Source organism: Oncorhynchus masou, chromosome 24 (assembly GCF_036934945.1).
Source record: "Oncorhynchus masou masou isolate Uvic2021 chromosome 24, UVic_Omas_1.1, whole genome shotgun sequence".
Classification (NCBI taxonomy): domain Eukaryota; kingdom Metazoa; phylum Chordata; class Actinopteri; order Salmoniformes; family Salmonidae; genus Oncorhynchus; species Oncorhynchus masou.
The window spans coordinates 6,291,544-6,313,369 of record NC_088235.1 but is presented as its reverse complement, the minus strand read 5'-3'; the positions used below and the strand labels follow the sequence as shown (position 1 = coordinate 6,313,369).

Sequence of the window (21,826 nt, the reverse complement as noted above, 5' to 3'; positions counted from 1 at the left end):
GGTGTCGCCCTCTACTGGACATGTCTGTAGGTGCAGATGATAATCACACTGTCAGGTGACTGTCTATGGGGTGTATGGTTGTCTATGAGGTGTATGGTTGTCTATGGTTGTCTATGGGGTGTATGGTCTAGTATGGCTGTCTATGGGGTGTATGGTCTAGTATGGCTGTCTATGGGATGTATGGTTTAGTATGGCTGTCTATGGGGTGTATGGTCTAATATGGTTGTCTATGGGGTGTATGGTCTAGTATGGCTGTCTATGGGGTGTATGGTGGTGTATGGTCTAGTATGGCTGTCTATGGGATGTATGGTCTAGTATGGCTGTCTATGGGGTGTATGGTGGTGTATGGTCTAGTATGGCTGTCTATGGGGTGTATGGTCTAGTATGGCTGTCTATGGGGTGTATGGTGGTGTATGGTCTAGTATGGCTGTCTATGGGGTGCATGGTCTAGTATGGTTGTCTATGGGGTGTATGGTCTAGTATGGCTGTCTATGGGGTGTATGGTCTAGTATGGCTGTCTATGGGGTGTATGGTCTAGTATGGCTGTCTATGGGGTGTATGGTCTAGTATGGTTGTCTATGGTGGTGTATGGTCTAGTATGGCTGTCTATGGGGTGTATGGTCTATTATGGCTGTCTATGGGGTGTATGGTCTAGTATGGCTGTCTATGGGATGTATGGTCGAGTATGGCTGTCTATGGGGTGTATGGTCTAGTATGGCTGTCTATGGGATGTATGGTCTAGTATGGCTGTCTATGGGGTGTATGGTGGTGTATGGTCTAGTATGGCTGTCTATGGGGTGTATGGTCTAGTATGGCTGTCTATGGGGTGTATGGTCTAGTATGGCTGTCTATGGGGTGTATGGTCTAGTATGGCTGTCTATGGGGTGTATGGTGGTGTATGGTCTAGTATGGCTGTCTATGGGATGTATGGTCTAGTATGGTTGTCTATGGGGTGTATGGTGGTGTATGGTCTAGTATGGCTGTCTATGGGGTGTATGGTGGTGTATGGTCTAGTATGGATGTCTATGGGGTGTATGGTGGTGTATGGTCTAGTATGGCTGTCTATGGGATGTATGGTCTAGTATGGTTGTCTATGGGGTGTATGGTGGTGTATGGTCTAGTATGGCTGTCTATGGGGTGTATGGTGGTGTATGGTCTAGTATGGCTGTCTATGGGATGTATGGTCTAGTATGGCTGTCTATGGGGTGTATGGTGGTGTATGGTCTAGTATGGCTGTCTATGGGGTGTATGGTCTAGTATGGCTGTCTATGGGGTGTATGGTGGTGTATGGTCTAGTATGGCTGTCTATGGGGTGCATGGTCTAGTATGGTTGTCTATGGGGTGTATGGTCTAGTATGGCTGTCTATGGGGTGTATGGTCTAGTATGGCTGTCTATGGGGTGTATGGTCTAGTATGGCTGTCTATGGGGTGTATGGTCTAGTATGGTTGTCTATGGTGGTGTATGGTCTAGTATGGCTGTCTATGGGGTGTATGGTCTATTATGGCTGTCTATGGGGTGTATGGTCTAGTATGGCTGTCTATGGGATGTATGGTCGAGTATGGCTGTCTATGGGGTGTATGGTCTAGTATGGCTGTCTATGGGATGTATGGTCTAGTATGGCTGTCTATGGGGTGTATGGTGGTGTATGGTCTAGTATGGCTGTCTATGGGGTGTATGGTCTAGTATGGCTGTCTATGGGGTGTATGGTCTAGTATGGCTGTCTATGGGGTGTATGGTCTAGTATGGCTGTCTATGGGGTGTATGGTGGTGTATGGTCTAGTATGGCTGTCTATGGGATGTATGGTCTAGTATGGTTGTCTATGGGGTGTATGGTGGTGTATGGTCTAGTATGGCTGTCTATGGGGTGTATGGTGGTGTATGGTCTAGTATGGCTGTCTATGGGGTGTATGGCGGTGTATGGTCTAGTATGGCTGTCTATGGGGTGTATGGTCTAGTATGGCTGTCTATGGGGTGTATGGTGGTGTATGGTCTAGTATGGCTGTCTATGGGGTGCATGGTCTAGTATGGTTGTCTATGGGGTGTATGGTCTAGTATGGCTGTCTATGGGGTGTATGGTCTAGTATGGCTGTTTATGGGATGTATGGTCTAGTATGGCTGTCTATGGGGTGTATGGTCTAGTATGGCTGTCTATGGGATGTATGGTCTAATATGGCTGTCTATGGGGTGTATGGTGGTGTATGGTCTAGTATGGCTGTCTATGGGGTGTATGGTCTAGTATGGCTGTCTATGGGGTGTATGGTCTAGTATGGCTGTCGATGGGGTGTATGGTCGAGTATGGCTGTCTATGGGGTGTATGGTTGTCTATGGTTGTCTATGGTGGTGTATGGTCTAGTATGGCTGTCTATGGGGTGTATGGTCTAGTATGGTTGTCTATGGGGTGTATGGTCTAGTATGGCTGTCTATGGGGTGTATGGTCTAGTATGGCTGTCTATGGGATGTATGGTCTAGTATGGCTGTCTATGGGGTGTATGGTCTAGTATGGCTGTCTATGGGGTGTATGGTTGTCTATGGTTGTCTATGGTGGTGTATGGTCTAGTATGGCTGTCTATGGGGTGTATGGTCTAGTATGGTTGTCTATGGGGTGTATGGTCTAGTATGGCTGTCTATGGGGTGTATGGTCTAGTATGGCTGTCTATGGGATGTATGGTCTAGTATGGCTGTCTATGGGGTGTATGGTCTAGTATGGCTGTCTATGGGGTGTATGGTCTAGTATGGTTGTCTATGGGGTGTATGGTTGTCTATGGTTGTCTATTGTGGTGTATGGTCTAGTATGGCTGTCTATGGGGTGTATGGTCTAGTATGGTTGTCTATGGGGTGTATGGTCTAGTATGGCTGTCTATGGGGTGTATGGTCTAGTATGGCTGTCTATGGGATGTATGGTCTAGTATGGCTGTCTATGGGATGTATGGTCTAGTATGGCTGTCTATAGGATGTATGGTCTAGTATGGCTGTCTATGGGATGTATGGTCTAGTATGGCTGTCTATGGGGTGTATGGTCTAGTATGGCTGTCTATGGGGTGTATGGTGGTGTATGGTCTAGTATGGCTGTCTATGGGGTGTATGGTCTAGTATGGCTGTCTATGGGGTGTATGGTCTAGTATGGCTGTCTATGGGGTGTATGGTCTAGTATGGCTGTCTATGGGGTGTATGGTGGTGTATGGTCTAGTATGGCTGTCTATGGGATGTATGGTCTAGTATGGTTGTCTATGGGGTGTATGGTGGTGTATGGTCTAGTATGGCTGTCTATGGGGTGTATGGTGGTGTATGGTCTAGTATGGCTGTCTATGGGGTGCATGGTCTAGTATGGTTGTCTATGGGGTGTATGGTCTAGTATGGCTGTCTATGGGGTGTATGGTCTAGTATGGCTGTCTATGGGATGTATGGTCTAGTATGGCTGTCTATGGGGTGTATGGTCTAGTATGGCTGTCTATGGGATGTATGGTCTAGTATGGCTGTCTATGGGGTGTATGGTGGTGTATGGTCTAGTATGGCTGTCTATGGGGTGTATGGTCTAGTATGGCTGTCTATGGGGTGTATGGTCTAGTATGGCTGTCGATGGGGTGTATGGTCGAGTATGGCTGTCTATGGGGTGTATGGTTGTCTATGGTTGTCTATGGTGGTGTATGGTCTAGTATGGCTGTCTATGGGGTGTATGGTCTAGTATGGTTGTCTATGGGGTGTATGGTCAGGTATGGCTGTCTATGGGGTGTATGGTCTAGTATAGCTGTCTATGGGATGTATGGTCTAGTATGGCTGTCTATGGGGTGTATGGTCTAGTATGGCTGTCTATGGGGTGTATGGTTGTCTATGGTTGTCTATGGTGGTGTATGGTCTAGTATGGCTGTCTATGGGGTGTATGGTCTAGTATGGTTGTCTATGGGGTGTATGGTCTAGTATGGCTGTCTATGGGGTGTATGGTCTAGTATGGCTGTCTATGGGATGTATGGTCTAGTATGGCTGTCTATGGGGTGTATGGTCTAGTATGGCTGTCTATGGGGTGTATGGTCTAGTATGGTTGTCTATGGGGTGTATGGTCTAGTATGGCTGTCTATGGGGTATATGGTCTAGTATGGCTGTCTATGGGATGTATGGTCTAGTATGGCTGTCTATGGGATGTATGGTCTAGTATGGCTGTCTATGGGATGTATGGTCTAGTATGGCTGTCTATGGGATGTATGGTCTAGTATGGCTGTCTATGGGATGTATGGTCTAGTATGGCTGTCTATGGGATGTATGGTCTAGTATGGCTGTCTATGGGGTGTATGGTGGTGTATGGTCTAGTATGGCTGTCTATGGTGGTGTATGGTCTAGTATGGCTGTCTATGGGGTGTATGGTCTAGTATGGTTGTCTATGGGGTGTATGGTCTAGTATGGCTGTCTATGGGGTGTATGGTCTAGTATGGCTGTCTATGGGATGTATGGTCTAGTATGGTTGTCTATGGGATGTATGGTCTAGTATGGTTGTCTATGGGGTGTATGGTCTAGTATGGCTGTCTATGGGGTGTATGGTCTAGTATGGCTGTCTATGGGATGTATGGTCTAGTATGGTTGTCTATGGGGTGTATGGTCTAGTATGGTTGTCTATGGGGTGTATGGTCTAGTATGGCTGTCTATGGGGTGTATGGTCTAGTATGGTTGTCTATGGGGTGTATGGTTGTCTATGGTGGTGTATGGTCTAGTATGGTTGTCTATGGGATGTATGGTCTAGTATGGCTGTCTATGGGGTGTATGGTCTAGTATGGTTGTCTATGGGATGTATGGTCTAGTATGGTTGTCTATGGGATGTATGGTCTAGTATGGCTGTCTATGGGGTGTATGGTCTAGTATGGTTGTCTATGGGATGTATGGTCTAGTATGGCTGTCTATGGGGTGTATGGTGGTGTATGGTCTAGTATGGTTGTCTATGGGGTGTATGGTCTAGTATGGCTGTCTATGGGGTGTATGGTGGTGTATGGTCTAGTATGGTTGTCTATGGGGTGTATGGTCTAGTATGGTTGTCTATGGGGTGTATGGTCTAGTATGGTTGTCTATGGGGTGTATGGTCTAGTATGGCTGTCTATGGGATGTATGGTCTAGTATGGTTATCTATGGGGTGTATGGTCTAGTATGGCTGTCTATGGGGTGTATGGTGGTGTATGGTCTAGTATGGCTGTCTAAGGGGTGCATGGTCTAGTATGGCTTTCTATGGGGTGTATGGTGGTGTATGGCTGTCTATGGGGTGTATGGTGGTGTATGGTCCTACCTGTCTGTAGGTACAGATGATTATCTCTCTGAGGTGGTAATGCATGGGGGTCATGGTCTCGCTAACTGAGTCCAGAGCCATGTCCACCTCCCTCTTCATCTGGTGGCCGTCCGGCAGTAGTCTGACTAGCTGCATCACCACCTTGGTACAGACAGAACACACACACTGACTGTCAGACAGGACAGAATACACACACACACTGACTGTCAGACAGGACAGAATACACACACTGACTGTCAGACAGGACAGAATACACACACGGACTGACTGTCAGGACAGAATACACACACTGACTGTCAGACAGGACAGAATACACACACTGACTGTCAGACAGGACAGAATACACACACTGACTGTCAGACAGGACAGAATACACACACGGACTGTCAGACAGGACAGAATACACACACTGACTGTCAGACAGGACAGAACACACACACTGACTGTCAGACAGGACAGAATACACACACTGACTGTCAGACAGGACAGAATACACACACTGACTGTCAGACAGGACAGAATACACACACTGACTGTCAGACAGGACAGAATACACACACTGACTGTCAGACAGGACAGAATACACACACTGACTGTCAGACAGGACAGAACACACACACTGACTGTCAGACAGGACAGAACACACACACTGACTGTCAGACAGGACAGAATACACACACTGACTGTCAGACAGGACAGAATACACACACTGACTGTCAGACAGGACAGAATACACACACGGACTGACTGTCAGACAGGACAGAATACACACCCAGACTGACTGTCAGACAGGACAGAATACACACCCAGACTGACTGTCAGACAGGACAGAATACACACACTGACTGTCAGACAGGACAGAATACACACACTGACTGTCAGACAGGACAGAATACACACACGGACTGTCAGACAGGACAGAATACACACACGGACTGTCAGACAGGACAGAATACACACCCAGACTGTCAGACAGGACAGAATACACACACTGACTGTCAGACAGGACAGAATACACACACTGACTGTCAGACAGGACAGAACACACACACACACACACTGACTGTCAGACAGGACAGAATACACACACTGACTGTCAGACAGGACAGAATACACACACTGACTGTCAGACAGGACAGAATACACACACTGACTGTCAGACAGGACAGAATACACACACTGACTGTCAGACAGGACAGAATACACACACTGACTGTCAGACAGGACAGAATACACACACTGACTGTCAGACAGGACAGAATACACACACTGACTGTCAGACAGGACAGAATACACACACTGACTGTCAGACAGGACAGAATACACACACTGACTGTCAGACAGGACAGAATACACACACTGACTGTCAGACAGGACAGAATACACACACTGACTGTCAGACAGGACAGAATACACACACTGACTGTCAGACAGGACAGAATACACACACTGACTGTCAGACAGGACAGAATACACACACTGACTGTCAGACAGGACAGAATACACACACTGACTGTCAGACAGGACAGAATACACACACTGACTGTCAGACAGGACAGAATACACACACTGACTGTCAGACAGGACAGAATACACACACTGACTGTCAGACAGGACAGAATACACACACTGACTGTCAGACAGGACAGAACACACACACTGACTGTCAGACAGGACAGAATACACACACTGACTGTCAGACAGGACAGAATACACACACTGACTGTCAGACAGGACAGAATACACACACTGACTGTCAGACAGGACAGAATACACACACTGACTGTCAGACTGGACAGAATACACACACTGACTGTCAGACAGGACAGAATACACACACTGACTGTCAGACAGGACAGAATACACACACTGACTGTCAGACAGGACAGAATAGACACACTGACTGTCAGACTGGCAGTGTAGAGAGATGGTGGTGATGTGTTACCATGGACCCCAGGTAGAGAGATGGTGGTGATGTGTTACCATGGACCCCAGGTAGAGTAGAGAGGTGGTGGTGATGTGTTACCATGGACCCCAGGTAGAGAGATGGTGGTGATGTGTTACCATGGACCCCAGGTAGAGTAGAGATGGTGGTGATGTGTTACCATGGACCCCAGGTAGAGTAGAGAGATGGTGGTGATGTGTTACCATGGACCCCAGGTAGAGTAGAGAGATGGTGGTGATGTGTTACCATGGACCCCAGGTAGAGTAGAAAGATGGTGGTGTTGTGTTACCATGGACCCCAGGTAGAGTAGAGAGATGGTGGTGATGTGTTACCATGGACCCCAGGTAGAGAGATGGTGGTGATGTGTTACCATGGACCCCAGGTAGAGTAGAGAGATGGTGGTGATGTGTTACCATGGACCCCAGGTAGAGTAGAGAGATGGTGGTGATGTGTTACCATGGACCCCAGGTAGAGTAGAGAGATGGTGGTGATGTGTTACCATGGACCACAGGTAGAGTAGAGAGATGGTGGTGATGTGTTACCATGGACCCCAGGTAGAGAGATGGTGGTGATGTGTTACCATGGACCCCAGGTAGAGTAGAGAGATGGTAGTGATGTGTTACCATGGGCCCCAGGTAGAGTAGAGAGATGGTGGTGATGTGTTACCATGGACCCCAGGTAGAGTAGAGAGATGGTGGTGATGTGTTACCATGGACCCCAGGTAGAGTAGAGAGGTGGTGGTGATGTGTTACCATGGACCCCAGGTAGAGAGATGGTGGTGATGTGTTACCATGGACCCCAGGTAGAGTAGAGAGATGGTGGTGATGTGTTACCATGGACCCCAGGTAGAGTAGAGAGATGGTGGTGATGTGTTACCATGGACCCCAGGTAGAGTAGAGAGATGGTGGTGATGTGTTACCATGGACCCCAGGTAGAGTAGAGATGGTGGTGATGTGTTACCATGGACCCCAGGTAGAGTAGAGAGATGGTGGTGATGTGTTACCATGGACCCCAGGTAGAGAGATGGTGGTGATGTGTTACCATGGACCCCAGGTAGAGTAGAGAGATGGTGGTGATGTGTTACCATGGACCCCAGGTAGAATAGAGAGATGGTGGTGATGTGTTACCATGGACCCCAGGTAGAGTAGAGAGATGGTGGTGATGTGTTACCATGGACCTCAGGTAGAGTAGAGAGATGGTGGTGATGTGTTACCATGGACCCCAGGTAGAGTAAAGAGATGGTGGTGTTGTGTTACCATGGACCCCAGGTAGAGTAGAGAGATGGTGGTGATGTGTTACCATGGACCCCAGGTAGAGTAGAGAGATGGTGGTGATGTGTTACCAAGGACCCCAGGTAGAGAGATGGTGGTGTTGTGTTACCATGGACCCCAGGTAGAGTAGAGAGATGGTGGTGATGTGTTACCATGGACCCCAGGTAGAGAGATGGTGGTGATGGTTTACCATGGACCCCAGGTAGAGTAGAGAGATGGTGGTGATGTGTTACCATGGACCCCAGGTATAGTAGAGAGATGGTGGTGATGTGTTACCATGGACCCCAGGTAGAGTAGAGAGATGGTGGTGATGTGTTACCATGGACCCTAGGTAGTAAAGAGAGATGGTGGTGATGTGTTACCATGGACCCCAGGTAGAGTAGAGAGATGGTGGTGATGTGTTACCATGGACCCCAGGTAGAGTAGAGAGATGGTGGTGTTGTGTTACGATGGACCCCAGGTAGAGTAGAGAGATTGTGGTGATGTGTTACCATGGACCCCAGGTAGAGTAGAGAGATGGTGGTGATGTGTTACCATGGACCCCAGGTAGAGTAGAGATGGTGGTGATGTGTTACCATGGACCCCAGGTAGAGTAGAGAGATTGTGGTGATGTGTTACCATGGACCCCAGGTAGAGTAAAGAGATGGTGGTGATGTGTTACCATGGACCCAAGGTAGAGTAGAGAGATGGTGGTGTTGTGTTACCATGGACCCCAGTTACAGTAGAGAGATGGTGGTGATGTGTTACCATGGACCCCAGGTAGAGTAGAGAGATGGTGGTGATGTGTTACCATGGACCCCAGGTAAAGAGATGGTGGTGATGTGTTACCATGGACCCCAGGTAGAGTAGAGAGATGGTGGTGATGTGTTACCATGGACCCCAGGTAGAGTAAAGAGATGGTGGTGTTGTGTTACCATGGACCCCAGGTAGAGTAGAGAGATGGTGGTGATGTGTTACCATGGACCCCAGGTAGAGTAGAGAGATGGTGGTGATGTGTTACCAAGGACCCCAGGTAGAGAGATGGTGGTGTTGTGTTACCATGGACCCCAGGTAGAGTAGAGAGATGGTGGTGATGTGTTACCATGGACCCCAGGTAGAGTAGAGAGATGGTGGTGATGTGTTACCATAGACCCCAGGTAGAGTAGAGAGATGGTGGTGATGTGTTACCATGGACCCCAGGTAGAGTAGAGAGATGGTGGTGATGTGTTACCATGGACCCCAGGTAGAGTAGAGATGGTGGTGATGTGTTACCATGGACCCCAGGTAGAGTAGAGAGATGGTGGTGATGTGTTACCATGGACCCCAGGTAGAGAGATGGTGGTGATGTGTTACCATGGACCCCAGGTAGAGTAGAGAGATGGTGGTGATGTGTTACCATGGACCCCAGGTAGAGTAGAGAGATGGTGGTGATGTGTTACCATGGACCCCAGGTAGAGTAAAGAGATGGTGGTGTTGTGTTACCATGGACCCCAGGTAGAGTAGAGAGATGGTGGTGATGTGTTACCATGGACCCCAGGTAGAGTAGAGAGATGGTGGTGATGTGTTACCAAGGACCCCAGGTAGAGAGATGGTGGTGTTGTGTTACCATGGACCCCAGGTAGAGTAGAGAGATGGTGGTGATGTGTTACCATGGACCCCAGGTAGAGAGATGGTGGTGATGGTTTACCATGGACCCCAGGTAGAGTAGAGAGATGGTGGTGATGTGTTACCATGGACCCCAGGTATAGTAGAGAGATGGTGGTGATGTGTTACCATGGACCCCAGGTAGAGTAGAGAGATGGTGGTGATGTGTTACCATGGACCCTAGGTAGTAAAGAGAGATGGTGGTGATGTGTTACCATGGACCCCAGGTAGAGTAGAGAGATGGTGGTGATGTGTTACCATGGACCCCAGGTAGAGTAGAGAGATGGTGGTGTTGTGTTACCATGGACCCCAGGTAGAGTAGAGAGATTGTGGTGATGTGTTACCATGGACCCCAGGTAGAGTAGAGAGATGGTGGTGATGTGTTACCATGGACCCCAGGTAGAGTAGAGAGATGGTGGTGATGTGTTACCATGGACCCCAGGTAGAGTAGAGAGATTGTGGTGATGTGTTACCATGGACCCCAGGTAGAGTAAAGAGATGGTGGTGATGTGTTACCATGGACCCAAGGTAGAGTAGAGAGATGGTGGTGTTGTGTTACCATGGACCCCAGTTACAGTAGAGAGATGGTGGTGATGTGTTACCATGGACCCCAGGTAGAGTAGAGAGATGGTGGTGATGTGTTACCATGGACCCCAGGTAAAGAGATGGTGGTGATGTGTTACCATGGACCCCAGGTAGAGTAGAGAGATGGTGGTGATGTGTTACCATGGACCCCAGGTAGAGTAGAGAGATGGTGGTGTTGTGTTACCATGGACCCCAGGTAGAGAGATGGTGGTGACGTGTTACCATGGACCCCAGGTAGAGAGATGGTGGTGACGTGTTACCATGGACCCCAAGCGTGAAGCAACTTGATGTACCAGTACACCCCCTGGAGAGGACACTAGTCTATCTCCTCAGTCCACCCCCTGGAGAGGACACTAGTCTATCTCCTCAGTCCACCCCCTGGACAGGACACTAGTCTATCACCTCAGTACACCCCCTGGACAGGACACTAGTCTATCACCTCAGGACACCCCCTGGACAGGACACTAGTCTATCCCCTCAGTACACCCCCTGGACAGGACACTAGTCTATCCCCTCAGTACACCCCCTGGACAGGACACTAGTCTACCGCAGGGCCTTACCCCCTGGACAGGACACTAGTCTATCGCAGGGCCTTACCCCCTGGACAGGACACTAGTCTATCGCAGGGCCTTACCCCCAAATCTATCTCCTTAACGCAGAGTGACAAGCAGAGATGTATCATGTCCCATTTTTACAGACGTCGGTGTGACTTTGTCAGCCAGACTATTCCAGACCGGAGGAGAATCCCATCTGTTAGGTGGTTGCTAGGCTACTACAGCTCTAACACTGAGCTGGAGCACTATAGTCTCTGCTATGTGGTCAATCTAAAAACTCTTTTAAGGTTTCATTCAAACCCTCTTTTTGGTAAAAGTCTCTCATGATTGTTACTCACCTTGAATTCTCCCTTCGTGTACTTGGCATCAGGAACACTGACAATCTCATCGTCCCCAAACTCAGGAAAGCCCTGTGGCAGAGACAAACCCACAGGGGATGAACATGGCTGTTTTAATGCTGGTTTAACAGTTCTTTTTTCTTCTGCTTTTATTCCCCTTTTTCTCCCCAATTTCGTGGTTTCCAATTGTTTTTAGTAGCTACTATCTTGTCTCATCGCTACAACTCCCGTACGGGCTCGGGAGAGGCGAAGGTTGGAAAGCCATGTGTCCTCAGAAACACAACACCAACCAGCCGTACTGCTTCTTAACACAGCGAGCATCCAACCCGGAAGCCAGCCGCACCAATGTGTCGGAGGAAACACCGTGCACCTGGCAACCTTGGTTAGCGCGCACTGCGCCCGGCCCGCCACAGGAGTCGCTGGTGCGCGATGAGACAAGGTTGGTTTAACAGTTCTGGTAACATCTGCAATGTGTTTATTACGCAGCAAATAAACGTGAAATGGGACTATTCCTGGAATATAGGTTGGTACTCCAGAATAGACTCTTACATTGAAGTGCCAGACAATTAGAAGTGTAGCCTTACAGTGAAGTGCCAGACAGTTAGAAGTGTAGCCTTACAGTGAAGTGCCAGACAGTTAGAAGTGTAGCCTTACATTGAAGTGCCAGACAGTGAGAAGTGTAGTCTTACATTGAAGTGCCAGACAGTGAGAAGTGTAGCCTTACATTGAAGTGCCAGACAGTGAGAAGTGTAGTCTTACAGTGAAGTGCCAGACAGTTAGAAGTGTAGCCTTACATTGAAGTGCCAGACAGTGAGAAGTGTAGTCTTACAGTGAAGTGCCAGACAGTCAGAAGTGTAGTCTTACATTGAAGTGCCAGACAGTGAGAGCAGCTATGACCATGGCCGTGGTGGTCCTTCCCTTGCCGTTGGAGCAGTTGAACACGAAGGCTGAGTGAGAGTCCTCTGCCAAGGTCCTCTTCATGGCCTCCAAGAGCTGGTCAAAGTCCTGAGGAAAACCACACACACACACACAGGCGCGCACAGGCACACACACACACACACACACAGGCACACACAGGCACACACACACACACACACACACACACACACACACACACACACACACAGATGGTAAAATTCAATTATATCATTCATAAAACGTGTAATAACATTCAACACCACTAGAGGGAGAGCAAAGATTTCCATTTTCACCCCCATATCAGCCCCATGAAAACCTGTTACTGTCCTCATATCAGCCCCATGAAAACCTGTTACTGTCCTCATATCAGCCCCATGAAAACCTGTTACTGTCCTCATATCAGCCCCATGAAAACCTGTCACTGTCCTCATATCAGCCCCATGAAAACCTGTTACTGTCCTCATATCAGCCCCATGAAAACCTGTCACTGTCCTCATATCAGCCCCATGAAAACATGTTACTGTCCTCATATCAGCCCCATGACAACCTGTCACTGTCCTCATATCAGCCCCATGAAAACCTGTTACTGTCCTCATATCAGCCCCATGAAAACCTGTTACTGTCCTCATATCAGCCCCATGAAAACCTGTCCTCATATCAGCCCCATGAAAACCTGTTACTGTCCTTATATCAGCCCCATGAAAACCTGTTACTGTCCTCATATCAGCCCCATGAAAACATGTTACTGTCCTCATATCAGCCCCATGAAAACCTGTCACTGTCCTCATATCAGCCCCATGAAAACCTGTTACTGTCCTCATATCAGCCCCATGAAAACCTGTTACTGTCCTCATATCAGCCCCATGAAAACCTGTTACTGTCCTCATATCAGCCCCATGAAAACCTGTTACTGTCCTCATATCAGCCCCATGAAAACATGTTACTGTCCTCATATCAGCCCCATGAAAACCTGTTACTGTCCTCATATCAGCCCCATGAAAACCTGTTACTGTCCTCATATCAGCCCCATGAAAACCTGTTACTGTCCTCATATCAGCCCCATGAAAACCTGTTACTGTCCTCATATCAGCCCCATGAAAACCTGTTACTGTCCTCATATCAGCCCCATGAAAACCTGTTACTGTCCTCATATCAGCCCCATGAAAACCTGTTACTGTCCTCATATCAGCCCCATGAAAACCTGTTACTGTCCTCATATCAGCCCCATGAAAACCTGTTACTGTCCTCATATCAGCCTCATGAAAACCTGTTACTGTCCTCATATCAGCCCCATGAAAACCTGTTACTGTCCTCATATCAGCCCCATGAAAACCTGTTACTGTCCTCATATCAGCCCCATGAAAACCTGTTACTGTCCTCATATCAGCCCCATGAAAACCTGTTACTGTCCTCATATCAGCCCCATGAAAACCACTGTCCTCATATCAGCCCCATGAAAACCTGTTACTGTCCTCATATCAGCCCCATGAAAACCTGTTACTGTCCTCATATCAGCCCCATGAAAACCTGTTACTGTCCTCATATCAGCCCCATGAAAACCTGTTACTGTCCTCATATCAGCCCCATGAAAACCTGTTACTGTCCTCATATCAGCCCCATGAAAACCTGTTACTGTCCTCATATCAGCCCCATGAAAACCTGTTACTGTCATCATATCAGCCCCATGAAAACCTGTTACTGTCATCATATCAGCCCCATGAAAACCTGTCCTCATATCAGCCCCATGAAAACCTGTCACTGTCCTCATATCAGCCCCATGAAAACCTGTTACTGTCCTCATATCAGCCCCATGAAAACCTGTTACTGTCCTCATATCAGCCCCATGAAAACCTGTTACTGTCCTCATATCAGCCCCATGAAAACCTGTCCTCATATCAGCCCCATGAAAACCTGTTACTGTCCTCATATCAGCCCCATGAAAACCTGTTACTGTCCTCATATCAGCCCCATGAAAACCTGTTACTGTCCTCATATCAGCCCCATGAAAACCTGTCACTGTCCTCATATCAGCCCCATGAAAACCTGTCACTGTCCTCATATCAGCCCCATGAAAACATGTTACTGTCCTCATATCAGCCCCATGAAAACCTGTTACTGTCCTCATATCAGCCCCATGAAAACCTGTTACTGTCCTCATATCAGCCCCATGAAAACCTGTTACTGTCCTCATATCAGCCCCATGAAAACCTGTCCTCATATCAGCCCCATGAAAACCTGTTACTGTCCTCATATCAGCCCCATGAAAACCTGTTACTGTCCTCATATCGGCCCCATGAAAACCTGTTACTGTCCTCATATCAGCCCCATGAAAACCACTGTCCTCATATCAGCCCCATGAAAACCTGTTACTGTCCTCATATCAGCCCCATGAAAACCTGTTACTGTCCTCATATCAGCCCCATGAAAACCTGTTACTGTCCTCATATCAGCCCCATGAAAACCTGTTACTGTCCTCATATCAGCCCCATGAAAACCTGTTACTGTCCTCATATCAGCCCCATGAAAACCTGTTACTGTCATCATATCAGCCCCATGAAAACCTGTTACTGTCATCATATCAGCCCCATGAAAACCTGTCCTCATATCAGCCCCATGAAAACCTGTCACTGTCCTCATATCAGCCCCATGAAAACCTGTTACTGTCCTCATATCAGCCCCATGAAAACCTGTCACTGTCCTCATATCAGCCCCATGAAAACCTGTCACTGTCCTCATATCAGCCCCATGAAAACCTGTCACTGTCCTCATATCAGCCCCATGAAAACATGTTACTGTCCTCATATCAGCCCCATGAAAACCTGTTACTGTCCTCATATCAGCCCCATGAAAACCTGTCCTCATATCAGCCCCATGAAAACCTGTCCTCATATCAGCCCCATGAAAACCTGTTACTGTCCTCATATCAGCCCCATGAAAACCTGTTACTGTCCTCATATCAGCTCCATGAAAACCTGTCACTGTCCTCATATCAGCCCCATGAAAACCTGTTACTGTCCTCATATCAGCCCCATGAAAACCTGTTACTGTCCTCATATCAGCTCCATGAAAACATGTTACTGTCCTCATATCAGCTCCATGAAAACCTGTCACTGTCCTCATATCAGCCCCATGAAAACCTGTTACTGTCCTCATATCAGCCCCATGAAAACCTGTCACTGTCCTCATATCAGCCCCATGAAAACATGTTACTGTCCTCATATCAGCCCCCTGAAAACCTGTCCTCATATCAGCCCCATGAAAACCTGTCCTCATATCAGCCCCATGAAAACCTGTCACTGTCCTCATATCAGCCCCATGAAAACCTGTTACTGTCCTCATATCAGCCCCATGAAAACCTGTTACTGTCCTCATATCAGCCCCATGAAAACCTGTTACTGTCCTCATATCAGCCCCATGAAAACCTGTCACTGTCCTCATATCAGCCCCATGAAAACCTGTCACTGTCCTCATATCAGCCCCATGAAAACCTGTTACTGTCCTCATATCAGCCCCATGAAAACCTGTTACTGTCCTCATATCAGCCCCATGAAAACCTGTCAATGTCCTCATATCAGCCCCATGAAAACCTGTTACTGTCCTCAAATCAGCCCCATGAAAACCTGTTACTGTCCTCATATCAGCCCCATGAAAACCTGTTACTGTCCTCATATCAGCCCCATGAAAACCTGTTACTGTCCTCATATCAGCCCCATGAAAACCTGTTACTGTCCTCATATCAGCCCCATGAAAACCTGTTACTGTCATCATATCAGCCCCATGAAAACCTGTTACTGTCATCATATCAGCCCCATGAAAACCTGTCCTCATATCAGCCCCATGAAAACCTGTCACTGTCCTCATATCAGCCCCATGAAAACCTGTTACTGTCCTCATATCAGCCCCATGAAAACCTGTCACTGTCCTCATATCAGCCCCATGAAAACCTGTCACTGTCCTCATATCAGCCCCATGAAAACCTGTCACTGTCCTCATATCAGCCCCATGAAAACATGTTACTGTCCTCATATCAGCCCCATGAAAACCTGTTACTGTCCTCATATCAGCCCCATGAAAACCTGTCCTCATATCAGCCCCATGAAAACCTGTCACTGTCCTCATATCAGCCCCATGAAAACCTGTTACTGTCCTCATATCAGCCCCATGAAAACCTGTTACTGTCCTCATATCAGCCCCGTGAAAACCTGTTACTGTCCTCATATCAGCCCCATGAAAACCTGTTACTGTCCTCATATCAGCCCCGTGAAAACCTGTTACTGTCCTCATATCAGCCCCAGGAAAACCTGTTACTGTCCTCATATCAGCCCCATGAAAACCTGTCACTGTCCTCATATCAGCCCCATGAAAACCTGTTACTGTCCTCATATCAGCCCCATGAAAACCTGTTACTGTCCTCATATCAGCCCCATGAAAACCTGTCACTGTCCTCATATCAGCCCCATGAAAACCTGTTACTGTCCTCATATCAGCCCCATGAAAACCTGTCCTCATATCAGCCCCATGAAAACCTGTCCTCATATCAGCCCCATGAAAACCTGTCCTCATATCAGCCCCATGAAAACCTGTTACTGTCCTCATATCAGCCCCATGAAAACCTGTTACTGTCCTCATATCAGCCCCATGAAAACATGTCCTCATATCAGCCCCATGAAAACCTGTCACTGTCCTCATATCAGCCCCATGAAAACATGTTACTGTCCTCATATCAGCCCCATGAAAACATGTTACTGTCCTCATATCAGCCCCATGAAAACCTGTTACTGTCCTCATATCAGCCCCATGAAAACCTGTCACTGTCCTCATATCAGCCCCATGAAAACCTGTTACTGTCCTCATATCAGCCCCATGAAAACCTGTTACTGTCCTCATATCAGAGCCATGAAAACCTGTCACTGTCCTCATATCAGCCCCATGAAAACCTGTCACTGTCCTCATATCAGCCCCATGAAAACCTGTTACTGTCCTCATATCAGCCCCATGAAAACCTGTCACTGTCCTCATATCAGCCCCATGAAAACCTGTTACTGTCCTCATATCAGCCCCATGAAAACCTGTTACTGTCCTCATATCAGCCCCATGAAAACCTGTCACTGTCCTCATATCAGCCCCATGAAAACCTGTCACTGTCCTCATATCAGCCCCATGAAAACCTGTTACTGTCCTCATATCAGCCCCATGAAAACCTGTTACTGTCCTCATATCAGCCCCATGAAAACCTGTTACTGTCCTCATATCAGCCCCATGAAAACCTGTTACTGTCCTCATATCAGCCCCATGAAAACCTGTTACTGTCCTCATATCAGCCCCATGAAAACCTGTCCTCATATCAGCCCCATGAAAACCTGTCCTCATATCAGCCCCATGAAAACCTGTTACTGTCCTCATATCAGCCCCATGAAAACCTGTTACTGTCCTCATATCAGCCCCATGAAAACCTGTCCTCATATCAGCCCCATGAAAACATGTTACTGTCCTCATATCAGCCCCATGAAAACCTGTTACTGTCCTCATATCAGCCCCATGAAAACCTGTTACTGTCCTCATATCAGCCCCATGAAAACCTGTTACTGTCCTCATATCAGCCCCATGAAAACCTGTTACTGTCCTCATATCAGCCCCATGAAAACCTGTTACTGTCCTCATATCAGCTCCATGAAAACCTGTTACTGTCCTCATATCAGCCCCATGAAAACCTGTCCTCATATCAGCCCCATGAAAACCTGTCACTGTCCTCATATCAGCCCCATGAAAACCTGTTACTGTCCTCATATCAGCCCCATGAAAACCTGTCACTGTCCTCATATCAGCCCCATGAAAACCTGTCACTGTCCTCATATCAGCCCCATGAAAACCTGTTACTGTCCTCATATCAGCCCCATGAAAACCTGTTACTGTCCTCATATCAGCTCCATGAAAACCTGTTACTGTCCTCATATCAGCCCCATGAAAACCTGTTACTGTCCTCATATCAGCCCCATGAAAACCTGTTACTGTCCTCATATCAGCCCCATGAAAACCTGTTACTGTCCTCATATCAGCCCCATGAAAACCTGTTACTGTCCTCATATCAGCCCCATGAAAACCTGTCCTCATATCAGCCCCATGAAAACCTGTTACTGTCCTCATATCAGCCCCATGAAAACCTGTCCTCATATCAGCCCCATGAAAACCTGTCACTCTCCTCATATCAGCCCCATGAAAACCTGTTACTGTCCTCATATCAGCCCCATGAAAACCTGTTACTGTCCTCATATCAGCTCCATGAAAACCTGTTACTGTCCACATATCAGCCCCATGAAAACCTGTTACTGTCCTCATATCAGCCCCATGAAAACCTGTTACTGTCCACATATCAGCCCCATGAAAACCTGTTACTGTCCTCATATCAGCCCCATGAAAACCTGTTACTGTCCTCATATCAGCCCCATGAAAACCTGTCCTCATATCAGCCCCATGAAAACCTGTTACTGTCCTCATATCAGCCCCATGAAAACCTGTTACTGTCCTCATATCAGCCCCATGAAAACCTGTTACTGTCCTCATATCAGCCCCATGAAAACCTGTTACTGTCCTCATATCAGCCCCATGAAAACCTGTTACTGTCCTCATATCAGCCCCATGAAAACCTGTTACTGTCCTCATATCAGCCCCATGAAAACCTGTCCTCATATCAGCCCCATGAAAACCTGTTACTGTCCTCATATCAGCCCCATGAAAACCTGTTACTGTCCTCATATCAGCCCCATGAAAACCTGTTACTGTCCTCATATCAGCCCCATGAAAACCTGTTACTGTCCTCATATCAGCTCCATGAAAACATGTTACTGTCCTCATATCAGCCCCATGAAAACCTGTTACTGTCCTCATATCAGCCCCATGAAAACCTGTCCTCATATCAGCCCCATGAAAACCTGTTACTGTCCTCATATCAGCCCCATGAAAACATGTTACTGTCCTCATATCAGCCCCATGAAAACCTGTTACTGTCCTCATATCAGCCCCATGAAAACCTGTTACTGTCCTCATATCAGCCCCATGAAAACCTGTTACTGTCCTCATATCAGCCCCATGAAAACCTGTTACTGTCCTCATATCAGCCCCATGAAAACCTGTTACTGTCCTCATATCAGCCCCATGAAAACCTGTTACTGTCCTCATATCAGCCCCATGAAAACCTGTCACTGTCCTCATATCAGCCCCATGAAAACCTGTTACTGTCCTCATATCAGCCCCATGAAAACCTGTTACTGTCCTCATATCAGCTCCATGAAAACCTGTTACTGTCCTCATATCAGCTCCATGAAAACCTGTTACTGTCCTCATATCAGCCCCATGAAAACCTGTTACTGTCCTCATATCAGCCCCATGAAAACCTGTTACTGTCCACATATCAGCCCCATGAAAACCTGTTACTGTCCTCATATCAGCCCCATGAAAACCTGTTACTGTCCTCATATCAGCCCCATGAAAACCTGTTACTGTCCTCATATCAGCCCCATGAAAACCTGTTACTGTCCTCATATCAGCCCCATGAAAACCTGTTACTGTCCTCATATCAGCCCCATGAAAACCTGTTACTGTCCTCATATCAGCCCCATGAAAACCTGTTACTGTCCTCATATCAGCCCCATGAAAACCTGTTACTGTCCTCATATCAGCCCCATGAAAACCTGTTACTGTCCTCATATCAGCCCCATGAAAACCTGTTACTGTCCTCATATCAGCCCCATGAAAACCTGTTACTGTCCTCATATCAGCCCCATGAAAACCTGTCCTCATATCAGCCCCATGAAAACCTGTTACTGTCCTCATATCAGCCCCATGAAAACCTGTTACTGTCCTCATATCAGCCCCATGAAAACCTGTTACTGTCCTCATATCAGCCCCATGAAAACCTGTTACTGTCCTCATATCAGCTCCATGAAAACATGTTACTGTCCTCATATCAGCCCCATGAAAACCTGTTACTGTCCTCATATCAGCCCCATGAAAACCTGTCCTCATATCAGCCCCATGAAAACCTGTTACTGTCCTCATATCAGCCCCATGAAAACATGTTACTGTCCTCATATCAGCCCCATGAAAACCTGTTACTGTCCTCATATCAGCCACATGAAAACCTGTTACTGTCCTCATATCAGCCCCATGAAAACCTGTTACTGTCCTCATATCAGCCCCATGAAAACCTGTTACTGTCCTCATATCAGCCCCATGAAAACCTGTTACTGTCCTCATATCAGCCCCATGAAAACCTGTTACTGTCCTCATATCAGCCCCATGAAAACCTGTCACTGTCCTCATATCAGCCCCATGAAAACCTGTTACTGTCCTCATATCAGCCCCATGAAAACCTGTTACTGTCCTCATATCAGCTCCATGAAAACCTGTTACTGTCCTCATATCAGCTCCATGAAAACCTGTTACTGTCCTCATATCAGCCCCATGAAAACCTGTTACTGTCCTCATATCAGCCCCATGAAAACCTGTTACTGTCCACATATCAGCCCCATGAAAACCTGTTACTGTCCTCATATCAGCCCCATGAAAACCTGTTACTGTCCTCATATCAGCCCCATGAAAACCTGTCCTCATATCAGCCCCATGAAAACCTGTTACTGTCCTCATATCAGCCCCATGAAAACCTGTTACTGTCCTCATATCAGCCCCATGAAAACCTGTTACTGTCCTCATATCAGCCCCATGAAAACCTGTTACTGTCCTCATATCAGCCCCATGAAAACCTGTTACTGTCCTCATATCAGCCCCATGAAAACCTGTTACTGTCCTCATATCAGCCCCATGAAAACCTGTCCTCATATCAGCCCCATGAAAACCTGTTACTGTCCTCATATCAGCCCCATGAAAACCTGTTACTGTCCTCATATCAGCCCCATGAAAACCTGTTACTGTCCTCATATCAGCCCCATGAAAACCTGTTACTGTCCTCATATCAGCTCCATGAAAACATGTTACTGTCCTCATATCAGCCCCATGAAAACCTGTTACTGTCCTCATATCAGCCCCATGAAAACCTGTCCTCATATCAGCCCCATGAAAACCTGTTACTGTCCTCATATCAGCCCCATGAAAACATGTTACTGTCCTCATATCAGCCCCATGAAAACCTGTTACTGTCCTCATATCAGCCACATGAAAACCTGTTACTGTCCTCATATCAGCCCCATGAAAACCTGTTACTGTCCTCATATCAGCCCCATGAAAACCTGTTACTGTCCTCATATCAGCCCCATGAAAACCTGTTACTGTCCTCATATCAGCCCCATGAAAACCTGTTACTGTCCTCATATCA

The 21,826-nt window shown here is 47.4% G+C and overlaps 1 protein-coding gene across 1 annotated transcript in view; it reads right to left on the bottom strand.

Moving 5' to 3' along the window:
- LOC135513373 (paladin-like) overlaps window positions 1-21,826 on the bottom strand; it is a 101,689-nt gene that overhangs the window by 5,076 nt on the left and 74,787 nt on the right. The window contains exons 16-18 of the mRNA XM_064936299.1: window positions 12,445-12,585; window positions 11,581-11,652; window positions 5,265-5,405 (exon numbers count right to left, since the gene is read on the bottom strand). Of these exons, the coding sequence (XP_064792371.1) occupies window positions 5,265-5,405; window positions 11,581-11,652; window positions 12,445-12,585 (354 nt within the window). The remainder of the gene's footprint in view (window positions 1-5,264; window positions 5,406-11,580; window positions 11,653-12,444; window positions 12,586-21,826) is intronic.